Here is a 26,480-nt window from a genome sequence, read left to right as displayed (position 1 = left end):
GTTTGTACGCTTCTTGCATTCTGTTGGTCACTCATGCACGCTGGCACATGAGGGCTCTTCAGTGGTGTCTCCGCAGGCAGTGGTTTCAGCACAAAGGGGATATCGAGGGGTCGATTATGATCTCCAGAGACACTGCAGTGGATCTTCAATGGTGGGCTACGGTCAGCAAACTGTCTCAAGGAAAGCCGTTCTCGTTGCTGCCTCCAGTGACCACAGTGATAACGGATATCTCAACTTTGGGGTGGGGAGCTCATCTGGGGGACCTGGAGATCAAAGGTCGTTGGTCTCCAGTGGAGCAGATGTTTCATATCAATCTGCTGGAATTGCGGCCCATACGTTTGGCTCTCACCGCCTTCCTCCCTTCCCTTCGCGGTCAGTCGGTTCAAGTCCTGACAGACAACACGACCTCGATGTGGTACATCAACAAGCAGCGAGGAGTAGGGTCGTATCTTCTCTGCAGAGAGGCTCTGCGGCTCTGGTCCTGGGCGCAGGACCATCGGGTTTGCTTAATAGCAAACCATCTGGCCGGGGTTCAAAACGTGCGTGCGGACAGTCTCAGTCGGCTCTTCTCAGACGATCACGAGTGGCGTCTTCATCCAGATCTGGTTCTTTACATCTTTCGGATGTAGGGTTTTCCGCAGGAAGACCTATTTGCCACTCGGGAGAACACGCACTGCCCGTCGTTCTGCAGCCTTCAGTGTCCGATGCAGGGAGCATTGGGGGATGCGTTTCAGATGTCCTGGAACGGCCAGTTGCTTTACGCGTTTCCCCCATACCCTTGATTCCTCGAGTTCTGAGGAAGATTCGCCAAGACCGGGCCCAAGTCATACTAATAGATCCGGATTGGCCAAGAAGGGTGTGGTACATGGACCTACTCCAACTCTCACTGTGCCCTCCGCTCCGTCTCCCTTTCAGGGCAGACCTCCTCTCGCAGTCGCAGGGGCGGGTTCTACACCCCCACCTCCAGAGCCTGTACCTTCATGCCTGGAGATTGAACGGGGCAACCTGAGTTCTTTTTCTTTCCCATCGGATGTGGTGGAAGTTATTTTATCGGCCCGGCGACACTCCACCAAATCTGTCTATGCGAGCAGATGGGATAAATTCATTCAGTGGTGTGGAGAAAGACAAATTAATCCCTTAAGTACCCATTTGTCGGACATATTGATGTTTGTAAGGCAGCGACTTGGTCATCCGTCCACACCTTTGTAAAGCATTATTGCTTGGACTCGGAGGTGAGCAGGGATGGCCATTTTGCGCAGTCTGTGCTGCAGGAATTCTTGGTATGACCAGACAGACATCCTCCTCCGAGGCGGTACTGCTTTGGGACTCTATTCATTAGGTGAGGAATCCACAGGTAGTTGTATCGATCAGAAGAGCAAGTTACTTACCTTCGGTAACACTTTTTCTGGTGGATACTTTAGCTACCTGTGGATTCCTCACGGTCCCTCCCGCCTCCCCGTAGTCTGTCTGGTCATGCCGAGATTTCCTTGGGTGTGTACATGTATTGTTGATTGTTTTGCATTATGAAGATAAATGTTTATAGGTATTTTTGTATTTTTGGTTCTATTTGTATGTATTGGTATACATTCCTGATTGTGCAAAACCTTTACGAACGTGTATTGGTATCGTTACTATTATTGGCTTTTGCCTTTTCTATAAAGTTTTCTTGAATATAGATCTGAAGTGTTTGGAATGTCATTATTTACCTATTCGCCTCAAAGGCACGTCAAAAAATGGCGTAAACTGACGTCAGCACGCCGGCGAGGGCCTCTTATTGCCACGATGACATCAGGTGGAGGCACGTGGAGTCGGACAATTGTGACGTCCTCGCCGACGTGCAGAGCTGGAAAGAAGTTTCCGTCGAATGCTGCGCATGGGGAGAATTCATTAGGTGAGGAATCCACAGGTAGCTAGTGTATCCACCAGAAAAAGCGTTACCAAAGGTAAGTAACTTGCTCGTTTGGCCCGCCATGTCAGCTGGCGGCTTCAGCCGCCACTGCCAGCATGGCGGGCCAAACCGCCAAGTTCGTAATGAGGGCTTATGTCTCTTGGTATTAGATCATGCAGACAACCTGCAATAGAATTATTTAATCCAGCGAATGCACTACTCAACATCCGACTCGTGCAGTTCCTAGATGTTTTCAAGGACCTTGTTAAAGGGGTCCCCTTGAACCAGTCTAAGAAGAAGTCTGCTGGTTACAACGTGAACTCCAAAGGGGTAAGGGAATATATGAGCTTCTTCCCCTTTCTTTTGGAACACAGCACTTTAGCAAGGCTAGACTTTGCTTGTGCCCTATGCAGGTTATGTGGCACCTTAGCATTTGATGCGTCTACACGCATGGGTACTAACAGGGTTGGATTGGGATCATATTTGGGACCGGGAAGTCCCAAAAAAGTGGCCCACATTCCTGGACATACTGTTTGCTTAGTCTCATTGGACTAATTTGTAGAGGGGGGAGTTACAGGTGAAGCACACAGCTTCTATTGCTCCAGCAACAGAAGGGAGGAGGCCAAAAGCAACAAGAGTCACCTCCTTCCAGCCCACCATAATCACAGGGCGATCGCCTGGCAGGGGAGGGTTTAGGAAAACACATTGCTGCTTCTCTAGGGGGCTGAGATGAAAATGACCCAATGGTCACAAACTCACCTGCCCCAGGGAGGCCCTGCATACAGCCATGCCTTGAATATAATGGTCCAGCGGGGATGGGGTCCAGAGAAAAAAGATTGCTTCTGGGCAGGGGTGTCCTGCAGGGAGCCGAGGTGAAACTGGCCAGAGGGTAAGAGCAACACCTGGCCCCGAGCGAGGCCATCTCAGCCTAACCCCTCCTTCGCCCATCATATTATGTAGAGTGATGATTGCCTAGCAGGGGAGGAATGAAGCAAATGGCATGCCATGGGCCGGTTAACAGAGGCCCTAAAAAAACGGCCCACGGGTCACCCTTAGGCATCAGCCCGTCGGCCGACAGAATCACACAGCCGCCACTGAAAGGAGGGAAACTGCAGCAGGACGTTTGTCACGAAGAAGAAAAGGAAGCATAGAATGCATGTGGGTTTCCCTATTCGAGGGAGGTCACTCTGCCAAGTTCTTTCAAATTCTTTTTAGCCAAGTTTTCTCAGCCTAACTCAGCCAAGTAAGCAGCCAAGTCTGCAGCCAAAGCAGCTAAGGCAATAGCTAAGCAGTAGCCCAGCAGCAGCTCCACAGTAGCAGCACCAGAGGTACTGGTTCTGATAGTGGGCAAAGAACCCCCTTCTGTGCAAGGATGACTGCTAAACACCTCAGGAGGTATAGGACTTTTCTTAGTCATGCATCTAAAAAGACTAAGTAAAATCCCATACGAAGTAAGGGCATCCCCAACTTGAACATAAAAAGTATAAATTCCATTCTTCCTTTCCTCCAAAAGGAACACTCTGGAGAACCAGCCCTTAAGGATGACAATGATTTAGTAGCCTGTCATCTTGTCACCAAGGAGAACATGGCTGATTTAATCCCTGTGAGGGGGGTCCTGGTGAGCCAAATCCCTCTCCTGGCAAACAGGGACGATATCTCTGGAATTGGTGTTGGCATTGGTGTATGAGTAGAGGATTTTACCCTTCCCGACATTGACTTGAACTGCATATATGGAGCAAGGAACCTCTCTGTTTGTTGTCCAAAGACTGGTACATAGTAATCTTAAACTTAGTAACCCCAGTCTAAGGCTATTTAGCAGTACGCCTGCTGACCACTCACTCCCCTTCAATAACTTCCTTGACACCAGAACTCAAGTACTCTCTGAATCTCCAGAGTGGCCCACCAGATCAAAATTTAGTACTTTCGGAGGCCTTTAAATGTCTTGAGAGAATTATATCTCCGATCCTGGTTCTCCTAGAAAAATCAATTAACAATTCTGATCACACTCAAGACATATTACTATCTATATTGAAAGCCTATCTGATCCAAATCCTCATGCTAGTGCTACTTGTAATGTGAACGTTAATGCAGTGGCATTGAACCCTACCTCAGTTCTTTGTAAAGATGGGGTAGTACACAGTAAGGAGGAATTTACTCAAGGTCATATAGAGACCCCTGAATGCCTAGAGTTTTCTTCTTTATTTGGTATGAATTTAATTTTAAATCGTTCTTTATTAATTTTTGTTTCACAGGTATTGATGAGCTAAAATTCATTGACAGAAGTGATATTGCTCAGGTTTTTCTTGATCAGAGAATAGGAGTGTTAAAGACAAAAGTCATTTTTTTCCCTAAAACTGTTATAAACTTGATTCTAGTTAACTGTGAACAATTACAGTGTAGAGGTATTGATGTGTTCCCAATATGGTGTAAGGATGTTCTGTTTAATCAGCAGCGGTCCTCCCGCTTTATATTTAAATGGTACCAACTCCTTCCAAGCTCCCGCTCATATTGCTTCCCCCTTGGAAAATGTAAAAGTTTCCCTTCTCTATGGTAAAAGAGTGGTGAAGCTCATGGAGGATGCCCCATCACATCTCTCAGGTCCCAATGAGGGAAATTAGAGCAGGTTAGCGGGGGCTCTAAATAGCACCCGGGGGAAGGGAATGTTCTCAAAACCCAATCATTAACCAGAGTCTCTCCATGGTCTCTTGGAATGCTGCAGGAATAGGGAACCATTCAGAAAAATTTGATCTTTTTTGATCTTTACTCCGGACTTTATTTGCATCCAAGAGACCTGGAGTGTATCTGATTTCACTTGTCCCGTGGATTCGGTCCTAAGTATAAAGGCGCAGCCCTCCAAGAAAGGTTATGCAAAAGGGGGTATCGCTATGCTGTTAAGTAACAAATATAAATGGGAATACGTTAGCCTCCCTGTCTCCTCAAACTTTTTTCAGATAGTGAGAGTGTATCCAGTATTGGAGATTGGCAAGAAAACCCCCATGCTAGTAGTGAACGTGTCTATTTCACCAGATAAGGACTATGATAGAGCTCTTTTGCATATGTCTAGTCATATTTCTGCAATCTGTTCTAATCTACAAGAAAGCGTGGACAAGTTATTGATTATGGGGGATTTAAATTGTAAAATTTCTAATCTATCTCTTTCCACCTTTTGTGATCTAGAGAGGTAAACTGCTTTAAATATCCCTTCCATCATATTTCCACCACGAATCAGGTCGGACAAAAGGGGCTTCAGTCTATTGAAAGGTCTGAGGGACCTTTATTGCATCATTTTAAATGGACGTTTTTGTTCTGACTCTCCTGCAGCTTTACACACAAATCTCCACAGAGCAGTTCCATTACTGATTATATTTTGGGTTTCTACGTTATTGCCCAATCAGTAGAGGATATGATAGTTACGGATACATCTTTAAGTGACCATAAGATTCTGATCCTCTTGTAAAAAATGCAGCTTTCCTCCATAGAACCTTGGAATTTTAGGGCCAAGGACATTAGTTTATGTGGGAAAACGGGTAGAATTTTTTGGACCCCCTCCCAAAATGTCAGCTGTCAAAAAAAGTACTCGATTGCTCAGTGATAAATATTGATGAATGGAATGCGGATCAGTTAAACTACTTTTCCAAACTCATAGAAATCTATAACCCAAAGTGATCCATATCATCGCTGCAAGCCTCCGCAAAAGAAGGTAAAGAAATCTATTCTATTGTTGAATAGAGAAATATGAAGGGGAGACAAAGGATAGAAGTAGGAGAATATCTTTATTAAAAAGAAGAAGAGCGCAAGCGAAGTTAGGCATAAGGAAGGCAGAGCAGATGTGGGTGACACAGAGGGAAGCCGTGGTGTCAAAAAACTCCCATAAATTCTGGGCTATTATCTCTAAAGATTGTGAAAATGTAAATCGCCTAGCCCCCCACCAATAGCAGAGGTCAACTGGAGGAAGTACATACTCCCCCTTTATGCAGAAAACCCAGAGAAGGAGCCCTGGGAAATGGATTTGAACACAAGGGTTAGAACTGAAGTGGATTGCTGGGGTCCCCCGTCTGTGTTGGAGATCGAGGGGTTTATCAGGTCAATGCAGAAATTTGGAGCTGATGAGGTTCCGATATCATTAATTAAACAGAAACCGCTACTCTGGGCAAACATTCTCCACCGGTCTTCAGTGCGTGCTATTCACACAGTAGAGTCCCTGAATCCTGGATTGGGAGTGTCATAGTCCCACTATATAAAAAGGGAGATAAATCTTTGCCCATAAACTACTGCCAAATTGCATTGCTGGATCCAACTGGCAAGATATTCGTGAAAAGTACATTAACGCATTTAACCTCTGGGGTTGAGGAAAATGAGATACTCCCTCTGGAACAAGCAGGTTTCAGAAAGGAACATAGTACATTGGATAATATCTTACTGATGCAAATTATAAATGAAAAATATGACTTCTCCCCGGCTTTTGATTGGATAGATAGAACAATTTTGTGGAAAAATTATATGATTTGGGTGTACGCCCACATTTGTTACGTTTGGTTATGGCTTTGAACTCTTCTACCTGGTGCAAAGTTTTGTTAGGAGGGGAACAGGGCCTGTTGTCTAAATTCCCCACAAAAAAATGGTTTGAAGCAAGGCTGCTTATTGGCACTACTATTATTCTCTTTATACATCTTTGATCTGCCCCATTCCTTGCAGAATGCAGATGGCTTTGCTCCCAAAATTGGAGGTCATTCACTCTCCTGCCTTTTATACGCTGATGATATGGTAGTGATTGACCTCACTCTTAAAGGTTTAAATCGGCCTCTTGCTGCATTAAATCACTACTCCATACAACACCATTTGCAGATTAATATATCGGTCGCAAGTATTATGTTTCCTAGGGAAAAAAATGGGCAAGAAAATAAAATTTTCCTGGTCCCTGGGGCAACAACAATTAGAGCGGGTAAAATCTTTTTGCTTTTTGGGGAAAATGTTATCCTCTTCACTCAGTGACCAAGATCACATGCGTAATAACGCTACTAAGGTTCCATCTCAAGCACAAGGTTTAGTGGTCTTTTTGAACACAGTCTGCCGGCGTCATTTCCTCCATTTACTAACTGCTTATCAAACAAATATCCCTGCTACCCACTTATACACTTTGGAGTGTACAGAGATTTCTAAATGGAATTTTGTCTACAGGGCGGAAGGGCAGATTCTAAGACTCCTAGCCTTTTGTAACAACTCAGCCTCAGTGGCTGCTCTCAGGCTTGAAATTGATAATAAGAACACTTTTGTATTGGGTCTAGTGGCGGTGATCCGGAGAACTTATGGCCTTGCGCATAGTAGGGAATTTACTCTAAGAAACTTAGCTTATATAGAAATCTTCAGGCAGATTAAAAGAAAAATCGAAGTTTTTTAGAAACTACAATCTGGCTATGCAATGGCTGGAGCTTGATCCAGGCCTGATCCCATTGTTACCGCCTCCTGTTCTTAAAAAATCCTGGAAGAAGCGACTTGGTCCAAAAGCTTCGCTTTAGACTAAGGATCTTGTCGTCTGAAGAGGAGACTGGCCACGCTTACTGAAACAGCAACCTTCAAACAGTCTCAGCCGTACCTGTCCTGAGGCATCTGTTCATCTTGTTGAGATTAGATAAATTGCCACTCAGAGAACTAACCTCTAATTGGGACGGATCCAACAATAATTGTGATCTTTGTCAGTTGGGTATACAGAACTTTAAGCATGTATTATTAGTCTGTTCGGCTTTAGCCACACTTAGTAAAAAATGGTTGAAAACTCTCTTCCTGAATTTTAATATTTGCTCTGCCGGAGACCCCTTAGAAGCTGTATATAATCCTCCAAATGAATTATTCTGTTTTAGGATTTTTAAATGTTGCCGGTCCTTTTTAAACCTTTTTTGAGTCTTCGTGCACTGGTGGTAACTCAACATGACTGTAAGTGAACCATCAAGGCAGCTTTGAGAATTACTATCAGTTGTTATGTTGTGCACCAAGGGAGTGGAGTTTTTCTTCTATTGTGTGGCAGAGCATGATAATGTCCTATAATGCTTCCCTGATGTGCGGCAGGTTGGCTGTTTTGGTTCCAAATGATTGCCTTCCACTTTGGAATGGAAGCATATGCGGCACATTTGTCATTATTGAAGAAAATATTAATGTCCGCTAGGGTTTTCTACAAGTGTGGTTTCTTTTATGGTACTGATTTGCACTGTTTGATGCACTTTGTGGCTTTATTTGTATAGAGATAATGGATTGAGTATTAGGGATTTGCATATAGAAGCTAATTCCTTTTCTAAACCTGCTGTGTGGGTACATATTTTAAATTCCTCACAGTGATCAATTAATATTATTGTGTTTGTATAATTTAAATTATTTAATTTTATTTAGGAAATGTTATCTTTAATGTTTTATGTCACTTTTGTATCAGTTGTGCATGTGGACCTCTTAGGAGTTCCAATTCATGAAATAAATAAACTTGAAACTTGAAGGTCCTGAGCACATAGACAGACAGTGAGAGGATCGCTGGGCACATTAGGAAAATCTTGGGCACATAGACAGTGTGAGAATCATTGGGCACATTAGGAAGAGCTTGGGCACATAGTGTGAGGATCATTGGACACATCTGGAAGAGCTTGGGCACATAGACGAAGAGTTTGGGCACATAGTGTGAGAATCATTGGACAGATTTGGAAGAGCTTGTGCACATAGGCAAACTGTGTGGAGAACTTTGAGACAATTCCTAGCATAATGACCTTCCAGTGCCGTCGAGGATGTTGTGCTTTAATAAGCACCAATCGATATATATATTTTATTGCATTTCCAAAAGAGAGATTGTACCTCCAAATGAAGTACATTTGTGGGTAGGTTGCTTACTGCCTGATGATTAACAGAATTATGTGCAAAATCTCTCATTAAGACTTTCTTCCTTAGGATACTGCGGCTTGAGGACTTCTTCCCTGAGACCTTTCGCCTTGACCTGAAGGAGGAGCGGAATGCCTTCCTCGCATTCTACAAAGGTGAAGACCCTGGGCCTTAAACTTAGAGGTAGAGAGGCCTTGTTCCAAGCCCGAGTTTACACCAGAATATGTGTATTTCATAAGATAGACATATACAGCTGTGAATGTATATGTGTTTGTGTGCATCTCTATTGGTGGAAGGGACATGTGATGGTGCCTGGCTGTCTGTGTGTAAACAGCCTCCGAGTGTCTGTGTGTGGCTACAGCCCATTAGATCCCTGGGTTGTTTCCTTGCCCCCACGATTTTGACATGTAGGGTGTTGTCGCTGACTTGAGTTTGAGTACTTTTAAGCTCACCTGCCTCTGTGCTCATGGTGGCTGTTTGTGTCTCTTGCGTTTTGCCCTATGTTTGTAAACGTATGATTGTTTTCTATGTTTCTACACCTGCTAGTATGTATTCCTACCCTTGTGGGTTCTTTATGTGTTTTCGTTTACTCCTCTGGTGAGTTGTAGTACGTATCTTCTCCGTCCCAGTGGGCTATTGATTGCTTACAGCTGTGTGTGAGGCACACACACAGGAGATCGCTTCCCGAAAATAAACCCTTCACTTTAAAAGTTTTTACTGATAGTGGGACACTAGGTGAGCGTGCCCTCACTGTCCAAGCCCTGCTCACAGCACGTGCATCCACAGGACACGGTGCACAGCTGCTCCATGGTAAAATCCTCCCGTGTTTCTAGCTTTTACTGTCACATGCCTGGAACTGTAATTTCTATTTTAATTATAGAAATGAGTGGATTGCAGAGGCTTTTCTGTGTGACTGGTCTGCCCAGAGCCTGTGTTTCATTCCACAGAACATTTTCCTCTGGCCTCAGTGGTCATGAAAGCAGCGGCAAGAACAGCAAGGAACGAGGGCGAGAAGTGCCACGTTCACTCTCTGTGTCCACCCCCCCACCCCCCTCCACGCCATGGCTTCGCTGCAGAAAACAGAAGGCCTTTGAGGGTCTGATGGTGACTAAGGAATCAAAAGGTGTGATGTCATAAAGGATCAAAGGTTATGTGATGCCATTTTTGATTCTCACTGCATTTTGTAGAATCGACATCCATGACCACGAGTGAAGGCAATCAGGCCCTGAACAAAGTTCCAAGAATATTGGTGAGCCTTCAAGAAGATGGTGACTCAACCACCTGAAACAGCCTTGGTACCACTTTTGATGTGGGTTGTCTGATGTAGGTAAGCCTGGACGCTTAACAAGGATCCACACATATCTCTGGTCTTCTCAGAGAACATGTCGAAGCGTTGAGGGTGCGTCTTCCACCTGTAGGCTGACATGCAAACCACCACCAGAGAGCACCTAGATACAGTCTCCTGTTCTTAAAAACATAAGGCAGATTGAAAGGGACAAAGCAGAGACAAAGAACACAGATAGAAATCCAAATCTTCATCAATACATAAGCTGGAACGAGGGGCGCAGGAGGTACTCCCAGCCCTCAGATAACCTTGAAGAAGATCAGATAGAGAATAAGCAAATGAAAAGATCATTGAGCTGTTGTTACCCTCTGGCATTGAGCTGTGTTGTTGGACACAGACTCTAAAATCTCAGACAACCGCTCCTGACAAACGATTGTTAATTATTTAACAAACCAGATCAACGTTTTAATTTCCTTTCTCTGACTACAAAATGAGGAGATTTTGTAACTGGGCAAAAGTGATACTGAAACCTGGGGTAAAGAAGTGTGACAGGAGGAGATTTAAGCGTGACAAATATTTTTAACCTGTAGCTATACCAAAACAACCGGAGGAAAAAATTAAAAAGAAACGAGGAATTGCACAGCATGGATGTAATTCTCCAAAGTGAAGTAGTGCTATGTGTATCCTTCTGCTTTGAGAAACGACGACGTGTTCAAGAACCTCGCGACATTGCCAGGAAACCTGGGGCTGGCTCAGATTATCAGGCATGCTATTGCCAATGATTGTGAATTGGAAACAGTAATCCACTGGTGTGCAGTAGTACCACTAAGAGTACAGATGTACTATTTTTTGTCAGTTGTGCTAAGCATTTTAATTATTAGCCTTGGCACATGATTTTGACAATCCCTGTGTTTAGGGGTACTATCATGTTGATGAGCACAATTACTGAACAACATTTGTACTAGCTGGGTTGGCAGAATTTGTCTTGTTATGTCTATAACACAAACGTTTTAAGGCAACTACTTCTCCTGGCAAGGGTATTTCTTCAGTTGTGAAAGTGATTCAGAATGAGGCAATTTCTGACATTACACGAACAAGGCACAACATAGAAATAGAGTTGTTTTTGAAGCCACAAACAATTATTGCATCTTTGTTGTGATTGATTGATTGATTACTTGATGTCACTAACAGATCAGTATTTTTTTAATTTAGCAATGTTTGTGAATGGGTCAGATAGTGAATACTGAGTGCTATAAGCTACTATAAACTGAATTATGCAAGTCATTTAAGCCATTTTCTCCCCAAACCCTGCGTGGTGTGGTAAAAGAAGGCACCTCAACTATGGCAAATTACAGGTACGCTCATAATTAAACTAAGCATTAAACAGTGCTTGCGTATTCACTTAACTTTCACCCAAGTCTTACACACCTGCCACTTTTCATTTCGAAAATCTGTTTTTCAAAGGTCCATGTTAGACTTGACAGCCTTAGGGTGGCCTTCCCCAAAACTGTTTGCCTTCCTCCTCCAGTTTTCACTGATCTCGTTTATGCTGGCCTTAGGGCTCTGTGAACTTTTCCACCACTTACTACAGTGCTAAACTGCATGTGCTCTCTTCTTCAAATGTGGTAAATTTGGCTTACACCCAATTGGAACATTTAATTTAATTGTAAGTCAATAGTAGAGCATAACCACATGTACCCAGGATCTGTAAATTAAATGCTACTAGTGGACCTGCAGCACTGGTTGTGCCATCCACTTAAATAGCCCTTTAAACATGTTTCAGGCCTGCCATTGCAGCCTGTGGGCGCAGTTTTAAACTGCAGTTTCAACCTGACAAAATAAAGCTTTTGGCAGGCCTAAACCTTTCTTTTTACTACATATAGTGCACCCACTTGGGTAGGCCGTAAACAGACTACATGACAAGGTGCAATGTATTTAAAAAGCTGGATATGTACTTTTAGGTTTGACATGTCCTTGTAGTGAAAAACTCTTAAATTTGTTTTTCCCTACTGCAAAGCCTACTTCTTCCTTAGGATAACAATGGGTTAACTTATTACATTAAATAAGTGAAAACTTTCAGTTGGGTGCAGTAGGAATTTCAAGTTTGGTGTCTAAAGATTTATAATTAAAAGCCTTCTTCAATGGCAAAGCCCGATTTTAAGTTACAACCCAGAAAATACCACTTTTAGAAAGTGGCATTTTCTTGACCCAACCATTTGGTGTCTGCTGCCTGTAATCTGGGTCACATGACTATTTGTAGCTGGAAGTTTCTTTTTGTGTATTGCCCACTGACAGTGAGACAAAGAAAAGATAGGTGTTGGCAGGATGGGCCATCTCTGGCTTGATTAGTGGGAGGAGATGTCATGTACCACACTTGCACATCACAAAAGTTCTCCCTGAGCAGGCTCACAAAGAGTTTGGCACTAGTCTGTTGTGACTCCAGACAATCAGGGGCAAGGACCTGGAGGCATGAAATTCCAAACAACTCTGAGGGTGGAAAGATCCAGAATCTTCTCCTACTTCAAAGTGGGCACCAGGTATAAGTATTCGACTCTCAGACCCAATTCTTCAGTACCCTTCTGGACCTGTGGAAGACTCAGAAGGACGTCTGTGCTGCTCTGTCAGAAGGACTGCTACTCACTTGCCGTGCTTCTCTGCTGCCTGAATGAAGGACTGGACCTACATCTTGAACCCAAGACTGCAAGAGTGACTTCAAGTGCCAATTGGCTGGCCTCCTGTTCCGAAGCCTCAGGAACAGAACAGGCTCCAACCACCTTGAATGCAGAACATTGACTCAGTCTCCTGTGAGTTTTGTCCCCCAATTGGTGCCACCCAAGTCCTGGACCCTTGAAAGTGCTCTGATAAGTCCAGCTATGGTACTGTTGGCAGAGCTGATGCAGTGCTATACATCTCCTAGCAGCTCCACTTGTGAACCACTGCTGAGCTACACATCCCGATGCAGGACTTTGCTTTGCAGCCTGTAGTCTCCTCGGAACCGCAGCTTTGTGATGCATCCTCGACATAGGCCTTTACAACAGATGAGCCTCGTCAGTGGCATCCTCAGCGACACTGCAGGACTCCATCACAAGCCCCACAACTTCTTCACAACCAGTCGGTGTGCGACGCATCTTTGGTGCAGGAATTTGCATCGTAAGCCTCTCATCGACTGCAGCCTCGACAATGACACAAGACACCGTATCGGAGCTTCAGAGATTCTTGGAACTGCTGTTACATGACACATCCTTGACATGGGATCTCGCAACACACTGCACCAAGGATTTATGGTACTCTTGTTTAGCAGGCATAACTTGGTCCCTGCATTCTGCCTGCGCTCCATCCCAGTCAGCCTGAACTTGTGACTTTGTCCCCGTCTGGCAGAACCAGATAATCACAGTTTGCACTTTATGCTTCTAAGCACTATTTTCACTAAAATATTTAAAGTTCCATGTCTCCCATTCTTCTGATTAGATTTGTGTTGTTTTGGTGTCAAACTATAACAGTTTACTCTATTTCTCGAAATTGTTGTGGGATTTTTCTTTTGTTGTTTTTCACTTCATACCTTTTGAAAAGCTACATAAATACTTCACACATGGACACTAAGTTAGGCCTCACTGCTTTTGTTTCCCTTGCTAGTTAGAGGTTTGTTACAGTGAAAGAAGAGTGATCATGAGGACGGCTTTTGGAACAAGCAGTGACAAAGCCAAAAAGTTTCGCATTTGGGACCTATTTACTTTGCCAAAGTTTTTTGCCATGTTTTACAGCATCCATGATGCTGCGCAGGATAGATCAAAAAAGTGAAAAAAACAGGGGCTATGACGCAGCAGACTTATTATGTTGTAGGAACGCACATGCATGGTGAGAGCGCCTACAAAATGAAGTCAGCGTTTTTTTAATTTTCTGCTTTGGATCAGTAAATTAAAAAGTAGCATAAGACTTTTATTATGAAGCATGGGTGTAGCAAGGAGCAACACAGAAGGCTGGGTGGAGGAGGCAACATGAAGGGCATGGGTGAGGCAAGACAGCAACTCAGAAGGCAGGGACAGGGAGTAGAAGTAATGGGCAAGAGAGGAGGAGGGCACAGACGGGTAGGAATGAACACAGGGGGCTGGGTGAGGATAAGAAGCAATGGGCAAGACAGCAGAGTGGTGTTGGAGAAGCACACAAGCAAAAGTGCAACATAGGGATGTACAACGGGTGAGTGCCACAAGGTTGGGGGTAGAGAGAGGCACATGGGTGACAGAAAGCATAACAAAGCCCAAGCACAGAAGAGTTCACGAATGGGTCAGATGGAAAACACGTGTGCTCTCATGGAGTGCTTAATCAAAAAGAAAGAAGTGTTTAAAATGGAAGCAGTGGAAACAGAGAAGTCACCCAATAAAGTATATGGTAAAGAGGCTATGCTGTAAGGGAAGGCCAAACACAGGATTTCCAAACTGGGACACAAATAGGAAGATTGCAATGAAATGACAGGAAAATCAACCAATGGTAAGCAGTGAGCTGGCTCCAAGCTCCTGTATGTTGTTAGCAGGCCCACAACGTGTCTTGCGAATGCCAGCTTATGCACTGTGTAGTAGGCTCAACCTCTAAAAATATCTTTATGAGGGTTCCTCTGGCTGTATTCCTTTCTCTGTTTCTTTCACGTCAACCCATCTAGCCAATCATTGCATGCACTGTGTTTCACTGTGAATTTAATAAAACTTATATGAACTAGGCTCGTACAATGGGTTCCACAGGGATACCTACCAGGGCCTCGTTAAACACTGTTGCTTTCCATCACACAGTGTTGCTTGCCATAGGGTTGGCTTCAAAATGTTTAAATTGACAGCTTTCTCCGGGAGTAGCCCTTCCAGTCCTATCTGAGGCTGCTCACATGTCCCTACAAACTATGTGAGGGGAAAGCAAGGACTTTGGGAAACAAAATGGCAATGCATGCTATTTTTATTTTTGTCTGAAGACTCTTCATGAAGTGTGGTGTTTGTGTGTCATGTGCCTGTGTGTTGTTTGATTGGGTACACTGTAACTACATGTGCAGATGCATTGTGCATTTATTTTATTGGTGTAGTGTTTGCATATACAAGAAGGTTCCCACCTGTAATAGCTCTTTTTCGCACGCTGCCCATGTGTGTACTTGTGTTGTGTTTGCATAGGAGCATACATGTTTGCACTCACCTATGCTTGCCTTTCCTTGAGGTAGATCCCCAACTCTGGATCTGTAAACCCACTGGCATGAACCAAGGGAGAGGAATCTTCCTGCTGAAGAGCAAAGAGTCAGTGAACACCCTTTGTACCCAGCTACAGGCCCTGGATGAAGATCCTGGATACAGGAGGGCAGCATATAAGTCTTCACAGGCCCGGATAGTACAGAGGTGAGCATTGTATAATGTAGCTAGGGAAGGGGAACTCACATTCAAAGTCTAGATAAGGATCCCATGTATGGTTAAGTGATAATTACAGTATGAAGTTGAGTACTACAAGGTGAAGCCATCGTAGCACCTGTGTTTCACATTTCTAACAGCACCTCAGCAAGGGCCTGTTTTATTAAATGTAGGGAAACAAGCTTGTTGCAGCCCCTCCCCCAAAGACACATTTTATCCGCTTTGGACTATAAGCTGCTGGTTTTTCGACTCTGATAGTTCATCAAAGGCCTGGACAGTGCTAAGGTGATCTATGCTTGGCATAAGCATAGAGGGAAGAGAGCACACCACTCCAAGACCTGGGTGGCTACACTTTCCACAACATGGGCCCCTTTTGGTGCTGGTACATTGTCTCTCAATGTTCCCTGTCCCAGCTCCTGTTCGTCTTCCTCAGTTTCTGTGCTTACCCCCTTTTTCTGTACCTTTATTTGTGTCCCTGCCTGTCTGTCCATGACTCTCTGTTCATGTCCCGCTGTCCGTACACATTTGATTGTACCTGTCCTGTGCCATGTCGTCCTGTCCCTCTGTCTCTGACCCAGTCCCTCAGTTCCTGTTCTTTTTTTGCCAATTCCTTTGTTCCATTTTTGTCCCTGTGAGGGCGATGATGAGAACGTTTTCAAAATTACAATATCAGTATGAAAACATGTTTTTTACTGCAATTGCAATATCTTGAAAAAATTCCCTGTCGATTTGTCAAGAGCAGTTTCTTTCCACCTCTACCTTTCTTAAGGCAAAGAGGGGGCATTTCTTTACGTTTCTCCTGTTTTTTGTGAACTTCTTTAGGGATTAAAAAATATTGCATGAGATGAAGCAGGGGTGAAGCAGGTGGGTGTGTTTTTTATCCCATAAATGTTGAGGAATGGGGATACACAGGAGGAGTGTGATGATCCCCTAACTACGGGAAGGATATGGGCGGGTCAAACTTGAGGCATATTTTTCCTTTAACAATAAGAGTCCCCAGCTTTACAGGATTGGTACCTCTGTAGATCTGCAGGTTAAGTCAAATAAGATGATTTAGGAAAGATTTTTATGACAGGACAAAGTTGCAAGCCATGAATAGGCTTGAAAGGGGAATCTTGGTAATCTGTTCGGGTCTTTTTGAGCTGTATGATCAGAATCGAGACCCATTTAGCCAAATTGGCTGTCTGTGCCTCTAGTGGTTTTAGCTCCAATGATTTTGATCTAACCTAGCAAACAAATTCAAAGAGGGACAAACCTTTTACATTCCAGTAAGGTGCAGGGCTATTAAGAATACCAAAGATGCAGCCTGTCATAAATGTATTTGGAGATATTTTCTTGGTTGTTACTTTAGTTATTAAAGTGCTCTTTATATCATTGCGAGAGATGTGCATCAGAACAGTACCACATCTATGATGGTTTCCATTGTAAATGTAAATTTATATCTAAATCAATTAGGCCTCAATTACGAGTGCCTCGGAATAATGCTGGTAACTGCAGTTGGTAGGCCCTGTGGAATTAACAAACCACTTCTAACGGAAGCCTTATTCTGGTGTTAGGGTTAGGTAAGTAACTTCTACACAGGGCTTTGATTTACAGCTTGTTTGTGGCAAAAACACCCGACTAGCCACTCTGCCAAAGCTTTTATACCTTCCACCGACTCAGACGAAAGAGTTCTTTGGCTACCACATAATTGTGTGCACACATTTGACGTAAGTGCTAATGCACTGGCTCCCTGTTTACCTCCACTTTAAATTTCTCATTTGGCTCCATCTCTGATGGTCTCCAGTTTTTCATCTTCCCAGTTTTAGATACCAGTGGCAGTGTGGAACCCACTCATGATGTATTGCAAGAACGTACTTTATTAATATTGGAAGATATCTGAATAACCCAGAGGATTATATTTCAGTTTGAACAAGTTAAAAAAATAGAACCAGTTGTGTTTTGTGGAAAAGAGCCAGAATCGAAGCAAAACCGAAACAAAATATCTCACCAGAAAATGGAAGAAACTAATACAACGTATTTTCTGGTGCATCAGGTTGTGGTGTCATATGGTATCCACGGCACAGTGTACTATTCAGGGTTAAGCCTAAGAAAGGAAGTAGTCACATCATTGTGCACTCAGTAGCTAATGCAAGAGGACACCTTTAGAGACACAGGGGGTCATTCTGACCCCGGTGGGCGGCGGTTGCCGCCCGCCTGGCGGGAACCGCCATTTGGCCGCTCCGCGGTCAAAAGACCGCTGGTGCCATTCTGACCTTCCCGCTGGGCCGGCGGACGCTACCCAAGGTAGCGCCCACCGGCCCAGCGCAAGGAGCCCTGCAACACAGAAGCCGGCTCCAAATGGAGCCGGCGGTGTTGCGGGGGTGCGACTGGTGCAGTTGCACCCGTCGCGCTTTTCACTGTCTGCTAAGCAGACAGTGAAAAGCTTCATGGGGCCCTGTTAGGGGGCCCCTAGACACCCGTTACCGCCAGCCTCTTCCTGGCGGTGACAACTGCTAGAAACAGGCTGGCGGTAAGGGGGTCAGAATTCCCATGGCGGCGCTGCTTGCAGCGCCGCCATGGCGGATTCGCCCAGCCGGGGGTAAACCGGCGGGAAACCGCCGGCCCCGGTTTTCTGACCGCGGCTTTACCGCCGCGGTCAGAATGGGCAAGGAAGCACCGCCAGCCTGTTGGCGGTGCTTCCGTCATTCGCGGCCCTGGCGGTCTTTGACCGCCAGGGTCGGAATGACCCCCACAGTGTGCTGTGACTTGTGGCCTCGTTGCACGCTACAGTGGTGTTCTCTACTTTGCTTTCGGTTGAGTTTCCCCACCTGGTATTTGGGTGGAAGATGAATGCCCACCTCTGTTTTTCTCTGATAGATACATACACAACCCTCTGCTCCTATCGGGCCGGAAGTTTGATATCCGATCCTACTTCCTGATTGCCAGCACTGTGCCGTACATGGTCTTTTTCCGCCATGGATATGTTCGCCTCACCTGCAACAATTACGACCCGCATTCCGATGATCTCACTGGCCACTTGACCAATCAGGTAAGCTCCAAACAACAACTCTTACAGATGGCTGCCTAGAGAGGAATTGCAACACTTCCAAATAAGGTGACATCTATGATAGGCAATCAAGAGTACGACAGAGCCATTTGCATGCCACACTGTGTCTGACATTGTTTATACCCCTTGCCTTCTGCCTTTCCACAGCCAGTGCCCGTTAGGAAAGTCTGGTAATTTATCTGAAAAATATTCTTCTGTTGTATGTTGGTTGTATTATTAATCAAAACCCCTAAATGTTCAAAATAGAATAACAAGTACAGGCCTTCCTGCTGTTAACTGGGTGCATTTTTTAAACGTTTAAAATGTAGGTCATTAAGATTAACATCCCCAATGAAAGCACTCAGAATCAGCACAACTGAGGAGTAAAACGTGACCAACTGGATTCATGACATCAGAATTCTGTAAGACTATTTAGTTCTCTGACACAACTGCTTATAGGAAGCAGATAGGTTTTTATAACTCTCAATGGTCCATCATCAACTGGTTTTAAACCGCCTATCAAATTGTATTGGTATTGCCATTGTGATTCAGGTCATTAGGAATTCAGAATTCTGATTTGATCCATTTGTTTGGTAAATGTCCCCGTAAAGCGTTTTGATTTAAATAGAGAGAGGGAATTATTGTGTGCACTTTACCTTCTGATGCCATTAATCATGATAAAATTAATTAGAGAACTATAGAACTGGCATCCTAGAACCTAACGTCCTGACATCCTAAAACTCACACTTGCTTCTGCCGAAGCAAACAGCCTCCACAATTTCTTTTCCGGTTTCCAGTGAGATTCCATATCTTGTGAACCGGAAAAGCGTCCATAGTTTCAACAGAAGTAACTGTCAATGCAGGTTCGCTACTTTCATCTATCCTTCTGCAGCAAGAGTGTGGGCTGACACCAGGCCTTATGCATGGCTTCCGCAGTGTCGTGTTCCTAAGATTCACGAAACATTGTTGCAGTTAGTGGGTCATTGCTGCCTCACTGAATGGCTGCCTTGCGCTTGAGCTAAGTCTCCTGTGAGTGAGAATGCCTGTAGGTGGCTGACTGGATGTGTGCCTGCATGGGAATGACAATGTGTGTTAGATAAATGCATGTTCTAGCTGGCGATGGTCAGGTGTGAACCATTGCTTTGCTATGACATAGGAAAACAGTCAATAAATTCCAATAAGGTCAGACAGAAGGAGCAATAGTAGTACGTAAGCAAGGGTAAAGTTGGAGACCATATATATTCTGTCTGTAAAGAGAAGGCAGGAAGTGGTAAGAATGAATGAGCCTGTGAGGTACTTGCACTTAGGGGGTTTTGAAGTAATTGTCCTTTGATTTCTATTCCTCTCCTGCTTACTCACCAGTATATGCAGAAGAAAAACCCGCTGTACAACGAGCTGAAGGAAGACACTGTGTGGAGCATGGAGCGCTTCAACAACTACATCAATGAACGCTTTGCTGCTCTCAAGGGCCTTCCACCTGATTGGGTACTCACCTCCTTCACGGTAAGCTCACAGCGCTGTCCATTCATGGCGGTATGTGTGCTTGCGCATCTAAAGCTGCATATGTCTGCAGGCTTGTGCCTTATGACTGTTTTTATATGCTTGCACTTCAACTGCTTAGGTGTGTCTGCATGTGTGTGATCACAGAACAATTTACAGACGGACATTATTCTTTGTATACCTGTGAAACCAGTGAATATTCCTCACAAGTGTATGTATCTGTATGGACATGTTTTCTGTCTCAGGGGATCTCCATTGATAGCCATAACCACTGAATAGTCCTGCCCACATGCGGGGATCCCAGAGCACTTCTTTACACTATGGGGGTTATTCCAACTTTGGAGGAGGTGGTAATCCGTCCCAAATGTGACGGATTTACCACCAGCCGTATTACGAGTTCCATAGGATATAATGGACTCGTAATACGGCTGGTGGTATATCCGTCACTTTACCATGACTTTTGGGACAGATTACCACTTCCTCCAAAGTTGGAATAACCCCCTATGTCTTCTTAAGGATGGATGTTCGCTTTTCTTCAGTAAGGCCTGGAGAAACACATGAGACATTAATGTATTTTTTTATTTTGTATTTTTTTATTTTTGTCCTCATTTCGCCACCCACGCTTTGGTTAAGAGGAAAAAGGCAATGGGCGAGGCAATAATGGTATGACTCCAGGTGTGCGGTCCGCAACACTGCGTGGCCGCCCCACCTGTTCTACATATTGCACTTTTCCCAATCGACTGCCATCGACCAAGTCTTACTGTTTTCTTCGAGACCTGATCATAACCAAAGCAGCACCCAATAAGGTGAGGGGAGTTCTAATCATTTTACTTAAATTTCAGGAGGAGGAGACCAACAAGGGAACTACAAAACACAAATTATATGACTGAAACTACTCCACACTTATAAGCTACTGATAAACATTTTCCCAATCCACCCAAAAATTATCTCTTCTAATAAGAGGACCGCATTGTTCCATTTTGCACAGTCGATTTACAGATGTTTGCCAATCCTGAGCGAGGGGGGGCAAAGGATCCACCCATTTACGACATATTTCCCGTCTGGCCAAAAGCATTAGTACAAACAACTAATGCTCCTGTTGTACTGACATTTTCTGATAATTTATGCCCGGTTCAAAAACCCCAAACACCACTATAGGAAGGTTTATTCTTAAGTTTACATCAAAAATTACCTTCAGAGTACTTTCTATATCCTTCCAATATTTAATCAACATTGAACATTGCCAAAACATGTGAACATCATCTGCATTGTCTTTCCCACACCGCGGACAGTTTTTCTTGAATTTCCCGATAGCTGTTAATCTAGCAGGTGTCCAGTAAACCCTATGTAGTGTAAACAGATGGTTTTTCTTCAACCCGCAGGTTTAGTAGTAAACCACAGTTCTGAACAAAACTTCTGCCACGAAGCTGTAACTTCTAGGGTTGGAAAGATCCTCCCCCACTTCAACAAAGGGAGGGAAGGACCGTCATCCACTGTTTCCAACAGAGCATGATACCACAAAGCAACTTCTTTTTTAATGGCTATCTGGTTTAATTTCCCTTCCCATGAGCTCCTCCCTACTTCTCCTGCTCGTCGAGATTTCACCCAACTAGATAACTGAAGGTACTTGAATTTAGAAACTGTCCCTCCAGTACACTCCTGAAATGCAGACCAGATTAACAATTCAGAACCTTCTATAATCTGACCCCATTTTACCATCCCACTTGTTCTCAAAGGAATTGATAGTTTGTCGATAAGACATTCAGGAGTACCGGGTGAATCCCAGATAGGAGCAGAACTACAATAGTAAGGTATCCCTAGCACCTTCCGAAAATAAATCCAAACATTACACGCCTGTCTGGGGAGCTTCAAACGCACCTTCTTGAAGTACTTTGGGTGTCCAACTTTATATAAGAAATAATCCGCTCCTTCCCCAAGATGTGCTGTCAGAGCTCTCCAGACCAATGCGTACTCTGACTTCTTATTCAATAACATTCTGGTATTTTTTAGTTGAAAAGTCAGATAGTATCTAAAAAAATCTGGAGATGCAATACCCCCCACTCTTTCTTTCTACTCATCTTTTTCCAAGAAATCCTTACTCCCTTGGAGGCCCAAACAAACGAGGATAAATCTCCCTGTAATTTTTTAAACCAGCTCCCCTTAAACTCTAATGGGATTGTGTTAAATAAAAAGGTAAACTTTGGAAGAATACACATTTTCAAGATATTAGATCTTCCAATTATAGAAAGTGGAAGAACAGCCCACGTCTTTAACAGTTTTTTAGTTTCCCTATAAGTTATGTCAAAATTTAACTTAGCTACATCATTAAGATCAGTTGTAAACCGGATTCCCAAGTATTTGATCTCTTGTTTAACTAAGGGAGAAACATAAGCCAAGTTCCAACACATAATTTCCGTCTTTTCTGTATTTATACTATAACCTGAAAATCTACCAAATTGCTCCATCAATGTATTGACCATAGGTAAAGTAGTCATCACATCACTAGTGTATAGCATAAGATCGTCCGCGTATAACGCTACTTTATTTTCCCAACCCCCAATCCGAAACGGGGGAATGTCCTTACAAGCCCGTGATAAAATTGCCAAAGGTTCAATATATAAATTAAAAAGCAAGGGAGATAAAGGACACCCCTGTCTCGTGCCCCAACAAATCCTGAATTCCTGTGATAGCTGACCATTAACCAAGACTCTCGCAGAAGGGCTTCTATACAGTTCCCTAACAGCCCTAATAAAAGGAATTCCCAAGCCCCCTATTTCCAACACAACTCCCAAGAAAGACCAGTTAACACGATCAAAAGCTTTCGCAGCATCAAAAGTCAGAATCGCTAATGGAGCCTTTTCTTGTTCCGCCAGCTCTAATGCAGCGAATAACTCATGAGTTACCTCATGGAGTTGTCTACCCTTCATAAATCCCTTTTGATCCAAGTGACTCAAGTTGCCTATAGCTTTCCCCAGTCTCCTAGATAAAATCCCTGTATGCTGTTTGTAGTCCGAATTCAACAAGGAAATGGGTCTATACGATGAACAAGACATTGAGTCCTTACCTGGCTTTAACAATAAACAAATTATAGCTTCTCTCCAGGATTTAGGTACCTGTGCCCCTCCTACCAGCATAGAATTGAATAATTCCAGTAAAATTGGAGTAAGTTCTTCCCCTAGAACCTAATATAACTCATTAGGTAAATTGTCTGGACCAACTGCCTTCCCTTTCTTCAAAGCTTTTATGCCTTCATCAAGCTCAGCCCCACTTATCTCACAATTCAGTGACAGCTTTACTGATTCATCCAAGACTGGAAGATGCGCTTTTTCCAAAAATGCTCTGATCGACTCCTCTGAATTTACCAAACTTTCTGAATACATTTCTTGAAAAAAAGATACAAATGCCCCCTCAATCTCATCTTGCTCCACACAAATCTGATTCGTAAGGTCTGATTTAACCGATAAAATATGCCTTTTAGAGAAATCTGACTTAACCTTCCAAGCTAACAGTTTGCTACAACCTTCTCCGTATTCATAATGTGCATATCGACTACTTTCCCACTTTAACCTATTGCGCTTCTCCAAAAAAGAATCTAAGTCGAAACAAACCTTTTCCTCTTGGCGTATCAGCTCCTCTAGTAACTCTTCCTTCCCTTCTAATCGTGCATTATGAATTAAAGCTTGAAAAGTTTTTAAAGATGATTCCATACCCCCCAACTTCTTCCTTTCTTCACAACGCTTGTATATTGCCAGGCTCACAAGCCTCCCTCTAATAAAAGCCTTCTAAGCATCCCAGACACACCATAAACTTGCTGTTCCTCGATTTAAATAGAAAAAATCTCTTGTATCTTTCTTTAACACCTCTACTATTGAGTCATCTAAGAGTAAAGAGCGATTAATTGTACTCCTAATACCCTTACTTACGACCCTGATATCCAAATGTAGTTTTACAGCTGAGTGATCCGAAAGATGTGCTGGGTTGTGGGCTACCTTTATCACCTCTGAACATAAACTTTTATGTATTAAGAAGAAATCTATTCTAGATCTATGTCCATATTTTTTATTGTGGAATGTGTATCTATCTCCTTCACCCCCTTTCCAGTGCCATATGTCTATCAATCCTAAATCCCGCATGGCTTGCTTCACCTGTGCCCTAGTTTTAGGTGAATTAACCATACCCCGGGGGTCGACTTATCAAGAGCAGGATCTAACAGTATATTAAAATCCCCACCTAGCACCACTGGGTACCTAGCTAGAAGTAAAATGTTAAATAGTTCTTGAAATGGCGTCGGGTCATCTAGATTTGGTCCGTAGTAACCTGCAACTGTGACCCAGTAGCCACATACACACACTTCTACCACTACCCATCTACCCCTGGAGTCTACTTGCACCCCTCCTATCTTAAGTCTTATAGACTTTTTAATCAGAACTGCCACACCTTTAATCGCGCCAGTTTGGGAAGAACATACACTAAAAAAAAAACAATTCAATCGTTTAAGCCAACTCTCCCACTCATCTTGTTGAAGATGAGTTTCCTGCAGTATAATAATCTCCTCCTCAGCCAATCTTAAATATTCAAAAATCTTCCTCCTCCTATGTAGCACCCTTAGGCCGGTAACATTCCAAGAAAGAAATTTTAATCGTAAATTACCATACTTAGTCATTCCCGGAAAAAAAAAAAAAAAGTATGAACACAAACCTCCCCCCTCCTATCTAAGTAAGTTATAAGGACTTTCCTATTTTTATCATTTTCTACCCACCTAACCCAAACCCAGCCCCTACACCCAGTGCCACCCTCACCCTCCACCAACACCAACACACACCCAAACCCAAACCCCCCCCCCCAAGGGAACCCTCCCTATTTCTACTAGGATAGCCATCCTGTTATCCTTTATTCGAACTCGCCGTCAGACGGGACTTTCCCAGATCTCACTAAGACGCCTTAATCTGTTCTATAAATGCACTAACCTCTCCCGGATCTCTCATGTTATACATTTTGTTCTCGATCAAGACTTCCGGGGAACATGGCGGCCAGTTAGCGGACTGGACCACGAGCTCTCCGTCGGACGGGAGATGCCGGGAGACGCCGGAAAACATAACGCCGCCGCGTCGTTCCTGGAGAGTCGGAGCTCCCAGGCCGGCGTTTGGGAAGCCGCTTTGTCGCTGCTGCTGCTTCGCTGCAGCAGCTGACCTGAGTCCCGGGGAACGGACTTGGCTGGAGCCCGCTCTGAAGTTCTGAAGTCTGGCGTTACGAAAAAAAAAAAAAAAAAAATGCAAGTAGGATCGAATTGGCAGGAACAAATTTGCCAGGTTTTCTTTTTTCTCCTAGTCGTGCAGTCCAGCACGGAGTGTTTTTTTTTTGGGGGGGGGGGTGGGGAGTTTGTTTGTGCTCCCGTGGCGTGGTTGTGTGCACGGGGGGAGCTCAGGGTTTATTATTTTTTATTTTTTTGCGCTGGGACAGGTTCAGCAGGCTCAAGCAGTTAATCACATTTTGTGCTCTTTATTTGGCCTACAGATGACATTACCAGAAGTCACGTAACATGATCTAGGACTGGAGCAGATGGTATGTCCGTGCATTTAATTATACATTACACACAGAGTAACAACTCGATGTATATTTCACCATTTCTGTCTTAATGATCATCTCATAGGTTTTCAGTCCTATGGTTAATCAGAGGCATTGTTCCGGGCTCCCAAGTGCACATATTTACCCCTGGCGTTACTAACAAGGTCCTTTTCGGAATATACCGGGGAAACATAGGCCATCACAGACTTGTGTTTTTTTTTTTTTTTTTTCCAACAAATAGAGGTATTAATGAAATCCTCTAGGAAACCGCAGGAGTACATGTTTTTTTTCACTGAGTCTGCACGCACAAGGTTTAAAGAAATAGTTGGAGTGTTTCCTTTCTTTTTCTCTGCCACAGCCCTGTTGGGCTTGAGAACATAACGGCGGATAGGGGTTTTTAAAAAAAAGTCATAATTCGCCATTTATTTATCTCAATCTTTTTTTTTCCTACTGCATTGTCTTTCCGGCCGGGTCGGGTCATTAAGAAAAACGGCAGATAAGAGGGGAGAGTCACGTGCTCCGGCGAAAGGTGGTGAGGTGGTGGGCTGGAAGCGCGTATCGAACTCCAGCATCTGGGCAGAGGTGGTGAGGGGTGTGCGACGTGGGAGATCTTACACCTCTCGCTGTTCTCTTCGTGGAGGCTTACCAGAGACTCCGGGTTTTTCAACTAGGAGGAATTTAAATGGAAGTTTGATAAGAGGAGAACGGAACGGCGTTGGAGCTTCACGGTGTATGTCGACAGTCAAGCGTCGCCCCAGGGGTGTCCGGGCAGAGTTTAACGACTTGGTAGATGTGAAGAAAGGTAAGCCTGGCCCCCTGGGGGCGAGTATTAATCCCCAGCTACCAGAGACCATAGCAACAGCTATTGTAAGTACTGGATTAGAGACTCGTGGTGAGGGTTTAGTAAGGGGGGTTGAGCACACAGTGTCACATTTGGAACTGCCCCAACCCCCCCTAGAGAAAGTCCGAATTGAGCCTCTGGGA

At 44.0% G+C, this 26,480-nt stretch overlaps 1 protein-coding gene across 1 annotated transcript in view; it reads left to right on the top strand.

The window, feature by feature from the left end:
• TTLL10 (tubulin tyrosine ligase like 10) overlaps positions 1 to 26,480 on the top strand; it is a 269,052-nt gene that overhangs the window by 194,446 nt on the left and 48,126 nt on the right. The window contains exons 6-9 of the mRNA XM_069241104.1: positions 8,813 to 8,898; positions 15,223 to 15,394; positions 18,263 to 18,434; positions 19,794 to 19,934. Of these exons, the coding sequence (XP_069097205.1) occupies positions 8,813 to 8,898; positions 15,223 to 15,394; positions 18,263 to 18,434; positions 19,794 to 19,934 (571 nt within the window). The remainder of the gene's footprint in view (positions 1 to 8,812; positions 8,899 to 15,222; positions 15,395 to 18,262; positions 18,435 to 19,793; positions 19,935 to 26,480) is intronic.

The sequence above is a fragment of the Pleurodeles waltl genome, chromosome 6 (assembly GCF_031143425.1).
Source record: "Pleurodeles waltl isolate 20211129_DDA chromosome 6, aPleWal1.hap1.20221129, whole genome shotgun sequence".
NCBI lineage: Eukaryota > Metazoa > Chordata > Amphibia > Caudata > Salamandridae > Pleurodeles > Pleurodeles waltl.
The sequence above is the reverse complement of the archived record's forward strand: the minus strand, read 5'-3'. Positions and strand labels throughout refer to the sequence as shown.